General features: G+C 35.6%; 1 protein-coding gene across 4 annotated transcripts in view; it reads left to right on the top strand.

The window, feature by feature from the left end:
* Positions 1–13,320, top strand: part of Ssbp2 (single stranded DNA binding protein 2) — a 253,386-nt gene that overhangs the window by 229,699 nt on the left and 10,367 nt on the right. For all 4 annotated transcript variants that reach the window (XM_045133623.1, XM_045133625.1, XM_045133624.1 and 1 more), the window contains 3 exons: positions 1,897–1,967; positions 3,973–4,051; positions 6,083–6,111. In XM_045133623.1, the coding sequence (XP_044989558.1) occupies positions 1,897–1,967; positions 3,973–4,051; positions 6,083–6,111 (179 nt within the window). The remainder of the gene's footprint in view (positions 1–1,896; positions 1,968–3,972; positions 4,052–6,082; positions 6,112–13,320) is intronic.

A 13,320-nucleotide genomic window follows, 5' to 3' on the forward strand; every position in this document is an offset into this window, starting at 1 on the left:
AACTACTTTTGAAGGTTTCATATATTTAAAAAATAGACTTTCTGAAATATAACTTACCTAATTAACTTTATTCCAACAGTTACGTCTACCTTAGCAGATGTTTGTTGTCTGAGACTCACAAGCGAGACATAGTCCTACCCTACTCACAATGGACTTCTCATAGCCTTGCTGTAGAAGAGAAGACTACATACTAACTGTGATGGAAGGTAGTCTTCATGAGTTGGGACCATTCATGCACTTGGAAATACCAAGAGGAAAAAAAAATATAAAAGAAGAAACATTTAAAATGGGCCTTAGGTAGCAAGTAGAATTTTTCAATAGGTGGGAACTGGGGGGAAAACACTTGAATAGGCAGGAAAGATTGAGTAACCTTAAATATCAGGAGAGCAACATAAATAAGGAGTTGAAAAGAGTTAAGGCCAAAAATTAGGTTGAGACCTTGCAGAGTATAAAAAATTGGGGTCAGTTTGAAAGGAAGAATTTTTTCTATTAGTACAGTGGTATCCATTTGGAAGTAAAACAGTATATATCATTGTTAGCAGTCAATAAATGATACTACACCTACCAATAAGTGGTGTATACTAAAATCATGAACTTGTTAATGTCTAATAACTAATCACAGGACAGGAGTAACTGTCTGCTTCTCTCCTATAGTCACTGCTATAAAAAGCATATTATTTTTATTTTATGTCTTGGATTAGTAAAAAACCATATTATATTTGAGAAAACTGTAGAATTGTATAAAAATAGAAAAGAATATATAATAATTGATATTTCTTCAATGTTAAACAACTCTCTAGGATTTAACCTCATAAAACCATGTATGTGGAGACAATTAGAATTAGCTTATAGACATGAGGTATAAATATTTAAATACTATAAACACTTACATATACTTATATAAGATATGCAATACACCTATTTTTATCATACTGAATCAGGAATAAAAAGTGAAATTTTCTATCAAAAACTGCCGGAAGCCAAGCATGGTGACTCATGGCTGTAATCTAGCATTTGTGAGGGTGAGACAGCAGAATTGCTGCAAATTCAAGACCAGCTTGAGCAGCGTAGCAATTTCCAGGCTAGCTAGAGCCACAAAGCAAGACCTGCCTCAAAGGAAAAATTGGTGGAAGATTTAAGGCATTGATTTCAAGCAAGGGAATTTTTCATCCCAGTGTTAGTCTAATCTCTTTTAGAATTAAATCATGTTATTATACCAGCTTTAAATAAGTGTTGGCTTTAAACTTGTTTAACTTTTATATAGGAAAGCTATGAAAGTAATTGAAGCTGAAAAAATATTGAATCTACATTTTTAGAAATCTCTGATACATGTACATATGTGCACTTGCTATTGTTTTCAGAATTCAAAACCTTTGCACTTTAAGAAACCTTTATGGGATGAGGAGATGGCTTAGCAGTTAAGGTGCTTGCCTGCAAATCCAAAGGAAGTAGGTTCAATTCCCTAGGACCCATGTAAAGTAGATGTGCAAGGTGGCCCATGCATCTGGAATTCACCTGCAGCAACTAGAGAACCTGACGTGCCTGTTCTCGTTCCGTCTCCATGCCCCCTGCTTCTTTCTCAAATAAGTAAATAAAAATATTTTTTAAAAGAAAACCTTTATTGTATAACTATAATAATTAGACATTTAGTGTTCCATTGATCTGAATTATTGAAGTTATCATACCTTATATACTATCTCTAATTTAAGACATCAGTATAATAATTTGAGGGTCATAAAGTGACTTCCAGGTAATTACTTCTAAACATTAGTAGTATTGGCTGACTCAGATCTTATAGCTGCTAATATGTATGTCAAGATAGCTTTGATTATTATTTTGTAACAGTTTGGTGTAAACTATAAAGAAAGATATTAATTAAGTAATATTTTGTTTCAGATTCAACCAACTCTGGTGACAACATGTATACTTTAATGAATGCAGTACCTCCTGGACCTAACAGACCTAATGTAAATACCATTTTTAAATGTATTTTAAAATTTTCAATTTCTAAACCAAAACAAATTGTAAGTATACTCACTTTCAGGATACTGTTTAAACTTCATATATTATTTTCAAAGAACTTACTAGATATAAGAAAAATAAGTATGAAACTGAGCTTAATCATTATAAAATGTTAGTCCTTCCTTTTCCATCAAATAGGATTTGAAAATTACAGGTCACATACTTATATTGATTTAATTTTTATAATGATGAAATATGTGTTTTTTTAATCACAAGATACTCTGTTTGAATATCTAACTGAGGTATAAGAATAAGGCATATTGTCACAGTTTTTCCATAAAAGCTTATAGGACAATATTCATGTATGAGACAGCATCCATATTTTAACAAAAAATGTTTGTGACAGATTCTAGTTGGTAAATTTGATATATAAATAAAAATAGTCATTATTTTAAACTATGTAACTTTATGTAATACATGCATAATATGTACATAGGGTAGTTGAAATTGAAAACAGTCAGAAAATGTTAGTTGTGTGTTAAACTGAACAAAAAATTTGCCTTTAGTCTTTGTGTCTTTTAAAACATTGAATGTATGTTAATACTGTGGAGGCCAGATAAAAGGTCCAAACTATAAATTGATAGGATATGGGTTTACCAGCTCCAGTTTCTCAACCCAAATCTATACTATATTTTGTTAAAAACCGGGTAACGATGAGTTCAAAGTCAGTCTCTGACATTAGTTAAACATATGTAGATCCAAGTTATTCTCTAAAATTCAATCCATGTGCTTTTAGACACTCAATTTGGGGCAATTAAATTGTCTTTCTCCAGGGGTTATATATAAGCAAAATGATCTGTATGCTTAGTGTTGAAAGGCCACCATATTTCCACTGAGAGAGTAACACGCAGGCTTGTCTGCCAAGGGCAGTTTTGCCCTTCAAAACCTGCCTGCCTTCCTTCTGTCCTTCTGTCCTTCCTTCCTCTTTTTTCCCTTCCTTCACTCTCCCTTCTTCCCCTCTCTCTTCCTTCTCCCTCCTTCCTCCTTTCTTCCCTTCCTCCCCTCTCCTTCTTTCCTTAGTTCAATCTATTCTGATATCCCAGAAGCTTTGTATGACTCTGGTAACCATACCACGCCTTCTCCACACACAAAAGGATACATATTCTAAACCATGCAGCAAGGAGAACATACTTTGGCCATGAGAACTTTTAACATACACGTTTGCAATAGATGCTTTAGCTTTGAATTGTACATTGGAATAAGATGACTATAGATCACTTGTCTTCATGCTGGGCACATTAGTGTAACTGCTTATACCAACTTTCTCATATGAGATCTTTACTTCAAAAGAAAGAATGCCAATGCTTAAAAAAACTGTTAAATGGAACTTCTATGGTATGTGTGATTGTCATTAAGCTGACATAATACATAACTAAGAATGAACAAGAGTCAGCTATCCTAAGGAGCTGATGTATTTAACTTGGAAGATGAAGTTATTTATGTCCAACTGAACAAATATTGCCTGCAAAAAATGTTGATGTTGGCAAAATAATGTTGAATTATTATTCTTTATAATCCTAATGACCCAACAGTTTTGGTATATTATTGTATTAGAAAGTTTGTAAATAGCATAGAACACTGATCTCATGTAAAAAGGAGTTTGAGTGAATTTTAGTTGGGGACAACTAAAAAAGAAATTATTTGGACAGAGGCCAGCATTAGCTTGAGCATACAGCACATAGAGAATATGAAAGGAGAGAGTCCTAGAGCCTATAGGACATAGACAAGATGAAAGGAGAGAGGCCTAGAGCCTACAGCACATAGACAAGATGAAGGGAGAGAGGCCTAGAAAATTAGAGGATCCACAAGCTAAAAAATAATAGCAAAAAAAAAAAAAGTCATCAAAAGTGAACCAGGCCATTGTCATGTCATATTGAAGTTTGAAATTGTAACATTGAAATACAGTTGGTTTTAGTATGACCATAGTCATTTTCTTCATTTCTAAAATAGTTTCCAATGGGCCCTGGGTCCGATGGTCCCATGGGTGGATTAGGAGGAATGGAGTCACATCACATGAATGGCTCTTTAGGTAAGGATTTTAAATTTGATATACAGAATGAAAATATTAATTCTACATAGAGTAGATATTGTGATCTGCAAAGTTCTTCCATACCAGCTGCTCATGTTGAGATACTTCAGTGCTTATCTCAGAACAACAATGTAAACAGCGCTTTGGTTATTAAAAGTATACCACTAGCTCTGGTTTAGCTCATTACTTACAGGCACTTGCTGTGACCTGTCAAAGTCCAAGAGCTCTTTGATGATCAAAGAAGACACAGCTATACTGAGCACATGCCTTGTACATCTAACCTGGAGGACTGCCATGTCCTCCCGCTTGTTTGCTTAGCTCCAGAATCTGTGAGCACAGTCTTGTAAGAGAACAGTAATGTAATTTTGATTCAATTTTATATCTTAATGTCTCTCTCTTTATGAAAATAAAATTAATAATGTTATGGATAATGTGAATAATTCCCACATGAGACAACATTGTTTACATTATGTTCATTACAAAGCTGATTATAAGACTTAAGACTCAAAAACAGTTCAAATATGATGTCTTGTTACCGAATGAAGTCAAATATCTGTAAGGTAAAGTTTTACAATGGTGAGCAATGAAGATCGGTGGTATAAGACTGAATAGGTTACATAGCACACAATATTTATAGGCAGAAAGAATATAGAACAAAAAGAAAGATAAGTTTGTATGATTATAAACTAATTTAAAATTTGACAGTTGAAGGGAGGAGTTGAATTTTTTTCCTTAAGTTGGACAAACTATTTATGAGCAATTGAGTTTATATAGGATTTCATTGCCTGCAATCAAGGTCACAAAATGAATCCCTGTGATTCTCTGAAAACTTCTGTAACTTCAATGATTCAAAAATTATATGCAAATTATTTACAGTGCATTGAGGTTAACATTTTAAGGATTCACATTTATTTTGCCTAAATTTCAGAATCTTGATTTGTTTACATTGTTGTTGTGGCTTTTCACATGAATTGTCTAATTACAGTAGCCACTATCCATGTGTAACTATTTAATTAAAAGTTAAATAAAATTTAAGATTCAAATCTTCAGCTGTACTGCCATGTATTATGTGCACAATAGGCACAGGTGGTTAATGGCTTCCATAATGGGCATCACAGAGAAACATTCCCATCATCACAAAGGCCAGTTGGGTACCACAATTCTAGAATATTTTTTCAATTTATTACTCAACAGTTCACTTCCAGATCTTTTCATTTGTAGTATTAGCCAAAATAGATGATGTTTGGCAATAGTTAGAAAGCATTTTATTATTAGCTAGAATAGAATTTTCAGAAGAGTTTTGCATATTATTGGCAGAAAGCTCATTACTCTGTAATGAAAAATATTATTAAACATATTTACAGATATACAGTATTGCATATAAGTATTTAATATGTAATGATTTGTTATGCTTCTATTAGCAAATGAATTATATTAACTTTATATGTCATGTTAGTTAAATGCTATATTATGAACATTTTATATTTTTATATCAAGAAGATCAACTGTTGAGAACAAAATAGTTTAAAATAAAACCAATGTTATACCAAAGATCTAATTATCATTTTTGGTTTAATGTATAACTCCATTGTCCATTCCTCTCAACAATCAAAAGTGAAAAATGTTAATATTTTGAGGATAACTTTAGTTTTTACTATGGATATCAATTGCTATCAATTTTTAATGATAATACTTTGATTTTGGTTATTATAGTGAAGTTTGGTTCAAAAATATCAAATATTGCTATAAACTATCACATTATATCATATTTACATAATTTCTAGGAAAACTATGCAGATCTATACGTATGCTTTTTTCATCTTTTAATTGAATAGTACATATAAATGATCTCTCTGCTAGTTTACCTTGAGAATTGTATAGCAGCAGTTTTCTTCGTTCTTCCATTAGATTAGGACTGGGAAGTAGAAGTAGAGTTTTCCTTCTCCATCATATATTGCTGATTCACAGTAGTTTTTAGTCTATCAATGCAGCCTTACCTAATAAAGTCTTTCTTTTCATATTCCGCTTCAGGCTCAGGAGATATGGACAGTATTTCCAAGGTGAGTAATAAACGGTCGCTGAGTTTTTGTAATGTTTGTTCTACTTGAAACTCTCACTGAAGTCACTAGAGTAGCTTTTCAATTTTGTTCCTTAAATTAAAGTTTGAAAATAGGAGCCCAAGTGTAATTACCTAGGAATTAAAGTATTAATGTATATAATCTATAGAAAGTAAGAAAATTTGTTTTACTTACAACCTAGCATTTTATTTAGATCATCATTAAATTGTTGGAATTGAGAACCAGACATAAGTAATATTTTTTATGAGAGAGAGAGAGAATTGACATGCCAGGGCCTCTGGCCACTGATCTCAAACTGCAGACCTGTGCTCCACCTCAGGCTTGACCTTGTGCATCTGGCTTACATGGGTTCTGGGGAGTAGAACCAGGAAGCACCTTAATCGCTCAGCCACCTCGCCAGCCTGAAAATGAGCTTTGTGAAGAAGGCTTGCGTGGCCGGGGACATCGCTCTTAGGGAGAGTGCCTGTCTGGTATGCATGAAGCTTCGGATTTGCTCCAAGCACCAAATAAACTGGGCATGGTGGGTCATGCCTGCAATCCTAGAACTTGAGAAGTAGAAGCAGGAGAATCAGAATTTCAAGGCCATCCTCAGCTACATACCAAGTTTGAGACCATCTTGACATATAGGCATTGCCCCCCTAAAGAGGACAAATACAAAAATGGAAGCTGGGGAGATGACTCATGGGCAAAAGCACTTGTAGCATACATGAGGGCCTAAAACTGCATGAGCTCAATTCCTCAGAACCCAGGTCAACTGCCCACTTCTTAGAGATGCTCTTTCACAAATAACTAGGTACATGAATAAAGGAAGGACACCAAACATGGTCGTCTGGCCTCCACATTCACATATAAACACATATGTGCACATACACAATCTCCACTCTCCCCAAACACGCCATACCACACATGCTACAAACACAAAAGAAAAGCAAAAATGAAAAAACATGACTTTTCCTTTGCTGGCTGATGCATATATAGGACATAATTGGCATCAAGGTAATAACTTATTTGATCTTGCTATGTACGTAATCTGACTTTGAGATAATCTGTGAGAATCCTTAACTTTGAAAAGGTAGTTACATATGTTCTAAGGACATAGTACTTATATATTCAGTTGGTCTTTCAAAACCTTTGTTAGGGGCTGGAGGGATGGCTTAACGGTTAAGGCATTTGCCTGCAAAGCCAAAGGACCCAGGTTTGATTCCCCAGAACCCACTTTAGCCAGATGCACAAGGTGGCGCACACGTCTGGAGTTCATTTGTGGCTGGAGGCCCTGGCATGCCCATTTTCCCTCTCTCTCTCTTTCTCTCTCTCTTTTTAACCCCCTCCTTCCCTCCCTCCCTCTTTCTCTGTCAAATAAATGAATAAATAAAATATTTAAATCATATTACAAAACCTTTGTTAGGCAATGTTGTCACATGCAATCACTATTCTAGTTCTCAAAATAGAGTAGGAAAGTAATTAGAGGGAAATTATATTAATTCAAGTAGAAAAGTATATGAGTCAACATTTTTCCTCCTTCAGTAGTTTGAATAAATAAAATTAATTCTTTGGTAAAATGCCTTTTTGTGAAGAATAACACCTAAATACTTTTTAGGTCATGATGAATTTAAAATAGCTCTCTGAGAGGAAAATATATTTAGAAAGCTTGATCGGAACTAATTATGAGCTCACACTAAAATGACTCTTAGAAGTCTGCTTTGTAACAGTAGATAGAGAAAATCATAAATGGATGACTTTGCTTTTTATTCTATTTTAAATTAGTATTTAATATAAAATAATTTAAAATTTCTCATGCCAAGTAACATAAAATAAGATTGAGATACAAACATTTTAAATTAAGTCAAGCTAAAAATTGAAGTTCTGACATTGTACCTATAGTGTCTGGTTGCTTGACATTAAAAGTTCTATATGTACTTCGGATGAATGTTTTTAGGGATGATGGAAAAGGAGGTCTCATATTTTTTCTAAAATTAGATTATAATATATAATATTATAATATATTAATATTATAATGAGCCTCAGCCTATCTCTATGAGAATAATGTCCACACAGCCTGTTTCCCAAGTGAGAGTCCCCATCTAATATTCTTTACAGCCTTTTGTCTGGTGAGATCACCATGACTGTGTTGGTCTTCTGTGGTAGAGTTTGCTGAGCTGTGTAGTCACCAGTGAAATCAGGCCATCTTCCAAAACTTTCCATTAATAATCCATGTAACCTTTTATTCTACATAGATGTAAACAGAATTCCCTAAAGTACTTTGTAATTTCTAAAGCATGATAAGGTTTTTTTTTTTTTTTTTTTTTTTTTGGTTTTTCGAGGTAGGGTCTCACTCTGGCTCAAGCTGACCTGGAATTCACTATGTAGTCTCAGGGTGGCCTCGAACTCTCGGCGATCCTCCTACCTCTGCCTCCCAAGTGCTGGGATTAAAGGCGTGCGCCACCACGCCCGGCCCCATGATAAGGTTTTTAAATGTACTCATATGATGAGCTAAATTTTCTCTTATTCAGTCCTCATTTCAGATTTATTACTATTTTTTCTGTGTTTATTTTCCCATTCCTATCCCTGGATTCAAGGTTTTTCTACTCTACAGTGTCCACTATTGGTAACATTCTCCTGCCTAATGATGTACTGACTGTTCTGTAAGCATGAATTTACCAGCCACAGTGTACTTTTTATACTGGACATTGCCTTGTGAATGGTGGGGAGATATGAAAAAATTCCTTTGATGTAAATGCCCTCAAGTGGTTTCTACTTACAAAGGAGGTCTTTGATTTAGTCAACAACAGCACACTCGGTCCTCATGCTGACTCTAAAAACTCAAAGATGAGATGTGTTCATGATCTTCAAGATGTTTAGTGTAACTGAGGAAAACAAACAGAAAAAAACATCACAAAACAAAATTCACGTACACTCAACATTAAGATAAGCCCCAGGCTGGGCATGGTGGCTCACGCCTTTAATCCCAATACAGGAGTTAGAGGTAGGAGGATCATCACGAGTTCAAGGCCACCCTGAGGCTACATGATGAACTGCCTGAGCTAGAGTGAGGCCCTAGCTCGAAAAACCAAAGAAAAAGAAAAAGGTTACCCCCAGTCATAAATAGGACCCTTTACACGGTACTGGAAGTGACTGTTCACACGCAGCTGTAAGCAGCTCGTCTGTCCACCACCCACTCAAGCTTACTAGCTGCAAGCGCCCCCAGCTCTGCCCACCCAGTGGTGACACCACCAGTGTCTGTGGCAGTGCCGCTGTCTCTTCGAGCAGCAGATGCATGCATATTGTATACGCCACATGCCAAATTCTTATTCTCCCTGTTGTTTTGTTTTGTTTTTTCCATTCACAGCCCTATTTTTTCAGTTGTTTATTCTGAGGTGCACACAGTCTCTAACTCCAGTTTTTCCCATCTCTCTTCCATTTCCAACACAAGGTCCACCTGTCTTGGAAAACTTTCTCTTCCCTTTTTTCTTTGTTTCTGACATTATTTATCTCCACCATATTCTTTGCTAGTCATTGTTGTTTGTGACTTAGAAGAAATCATGGTTATCACTGCTTAGTAACTTTGTTCACAATCTTTTATAGGTCTCTACATCTTCCTACTTCTCCAGCTAAATCTGTATTTTGTATGTAAGATGAAAAACTCCTCATTAAAAATCAGAAAGACTAGTCCTATTACTTACATGTTACTTGATTTCTAGACTGAGCTTCCTTCATGATGAAAGAAAGCTTCTAGTTATTTCCTGGATGTTTCATGAAATTGTTCAGAATCAGGTGTGAGCATACACTACATCATGTGAAGTGTTATAAGGCCCTAAGACTCTTCTTTCTCTGTAGTTAACACAATGTTTTGTGAGCCAGGCCAGAATCACACATCAAGGGCACTTTGACGTCATTGTTCCATTGTCAGAGTGAGTTCAATTAAAGATTCAAATAGAGAGTTTCAAAATCATTTCTTGCTCATTTGAGAATTATCTAGGAAAACCCACTTAGTACCTCTTTCTCAAAATGCCAAATTCGTCTTTAGCGTAAAAGCCTTTTCTAATGAAATGTGAAATTCCTTTTATCCCCTTTACGACGAGTCACTCATTCAATCAATGGACAGAAACTTCGGAAGTGCTTTAGGGACCAGGAGTGGAGAAAAGCTCGTGTTTCATTTTCTTAGAAGGAAATGTGTGCAAAATTCTACAGTTCGTATTTATATTTTTGAATTTGAGGAAAAAGAAATCATGAGCCCAGATCTGATCATTATCATGCTAAGTAAATAAAAGATCAGGCTTTCTCCCTCCGGAAACTCGGCTCCCGTTATAGATCCCACAGTGCAGCCAGGGGCAGCTGGATGTCTAGCATCACCTGGGGTGTGCTGCCCACCGTGTGCTTAGTACACCGCTGGGAGGCGCCAAGTACCGTGTTCTGTGGAGCTAGCCGAGTCAGGCCCACACCAGGAGAATCGCCAGTGACAGCCAATGAGAAGTCAATTCAATATTGACTTCCAGGAGGTTACAGTGGTAGTGATATTACCACTTTAACTGTACGTACAGCCAAAGTTGCAATGAGTACACACTTCTTTATGTGAAAACTTTAAAAATTTGAGTTTTAGAGTTGAGAACAAGTTTTGAGAATAGGAAAAGAAGCAAAAACTTGCTAATTTGTATGCATTTCAAAGAGAGAAAATTAGAGGCCAAAAAATTGTAGAGATGAGCATGAGGAAATTGTGTATGATATAATACTTTTGTATATAATAAGCTATCTTTCCAGCTTAAAGAAAGTGGGAATATAACATTAAAAATCCCTTGAAGTTGCTATCAGTCAGATTTGCATTTTTAAACTAATTAAGAGTATAGCATACACAATAAAGTATATATCAACTGGAATAATCACTATAATGACTAATATAGTAAAGTAATTTTACCTGTGTCCTTTGGTGTTCTGTATTGTACCTTGTAAACCAACCCAAGTTTCTTTTCTGCGTGAGAGTCTACTGAAGATACTGCCCCCAAATGCAGCCGCAGCTGAGTGAATGTGCACACAATGCGTGTCAGCCACCTTCTCACGTGTCCTGCGCCGTCTTAGCGTGACTGTCGGAGCTGATCCTCACGTGCTGCCACGTGTCTTCATCCTGTCACTGCGGGGTTGTGGACGGCACAGTTTCCTTCATGTACCCTATTGAGGAGCTGGGGGCATTTTTACAGTGTTTTGCAGAGGGTGCTTTAGGTGTGAAAAAAATATTTTGTCCTTATCCCTTCAGACTTTTCAAAGTGACTTAAAAGAATAGGTTTCAAAGATGAAATACTATCTTACTTTATCTTATATAATTTTCAATATCTTTATATACACCCCCTCCTTCCCCCAAAAAGTATAAGCCAGAGCCACCATGATATCAGGTGACTGTATGAAAACAGAAGTGGTAACATTGGAAGCATTTTACAAATATCTGTTTTCAATGTTATTTTTAAGTTCTAAATGCTATAAACTCAATACCTTGGGGTCTGGTGGTATGCCCAATTGTAAAGCGTTTGCCTAACACGTTCATGGCCCTAGATTCAATGACCATCAGGGCAAAATAATAATTAACCAAGAAATTGATTAAAATAAGATAAAAACCAACACCTTGAGTCAGGAATCAGACTTTAGTTAACCAAATTTTCAAAATTATAATAAAAAATGGCGTGTGGAAAAGTTCAGTACAGAGTTCTAGCAGCCCGACAGCAGAAGGCCCTCCTCACTCAGTGCTGCGTGCGCTTCCTGTTGCTGCGACAACTACACAGCAAGGAAGGAGGCTCACTGCGTGCAGTGAGCTGACTGTAAAAGTACACAGCTTCCAAGTCTATCCTACATGTGCAATTGTTATCCCAGTATTATACGTTTCTCCTTTAGATGGAAAATGATCAAAATCTACCTTTACCAAAAAATCTTGGAGACAATGAATAAATCATATTTCAGTAACTTTAGTTTTGTTTGTTGAGCTAAGCCAGAATTATCATTCCCGTTTTCAAAAATATCATTTATCATTTAGTTAAAATTTTAATAATGAATCTAAAACAACAGTACATGTACATAAATTTTACTTTAAAAGTTTAAAGGAAATAAAGTTACCAAGTTGATTTCAAAATTGCAGTTACCTTTATACCTTGGTAACTAACATTTTCTGAGAGAAACTTATCAGAAATAATAGAATCTTCTTTATCCTATGATAGTACGGTTCTGAGCCCTTGGGGTTCACTGGCGTATAGCGCTCTATGGACTTCAGAGGATCCTTGTTCTCAGATCCTCCCTGTGGGACACACAGCAAGACAAGACACTAGCTGTAGTTCCACCGACTCATCTGCCTGCTCGACAGCCTAGCCATATTATTTGAAAGTGCATACTCTTCTAGGAATAACTCATTCATGAAAATTTAATGTTCATGTTAGTATTTTTCTAGTTAAATCAACACTTTACATATTTTCTTTTGTAAAAAATATAAAATCTTATCCCAAAGTAAAATATAAACTGGATATGGCTTAAGAAAAACATCCAAAATCTTTCTTCCACTTGGAATAACAAATTGTTTAGCCCTGAAAAAAAAAATGTGACTCAATAAAATGAACCTTGAAAGAGTCCCCTCAGTGACAGTTGTAAGGCTGAATAAACATGATTTATATGCAACTCGGTGTTTCCTATTGATGTGGAATAGCAGATACCTTAGCATGGTTCAAAGTGCATAGCAATGATAAGACTAACAAATTTAAGTAGACTATGAAAAATGACTGCTTCCTTCGTGTCTGATTGCTAATAGCAGCCATTTTATCTCAGAGCAAAGTTTCACAGTAAATCTACTTTTAACTAATGATACTAAAACAGTTCACTCTGTGTCCTCTTCCTCTGACAGCACTCACTGAAGTTTCAGTCCTCCGGCATCTCCCTCATTCTTCACTACTGTCGTTAACTCTTCTCACTTGTGATTCATAGAAACATAGTTGAAGCAGTACCATCATTAAGCTGCACATAGAGTTAAAAGGAAATGTCTTTTAAAGCAGTGACCTTTCAAAGTTAGATTAGTAAAACTCACAAGGGAATGAGGAAGGGTTCTGTCGTGCCTACCTGTGGGTAGGCTCTCCTTTGCCCCTGCTGTTCTAGAAACTATAAAATGAGGGTGCAAAATTGAATAAACATTGATTCTGAGGCTAAGAAAATAGTCATGGGGTTTTTCTT

The sequence above is a fragment of the Jaculus jaculus genome, chromosome 14, assembly GCF_020740685.1.
Source record: "Jaculus jaculus isolate mJacJac1 chromosome 14, mJacJac1.mat.Y.cur, whole genome shotgun sequence".
Classification (NCBI taxonomy): domain Eukaryota; kingdom Metazoa; phylum Chordata; class Mammalia; order Rodentia; family Dipodidae; genus Jaculus; species Jaculus jaculus.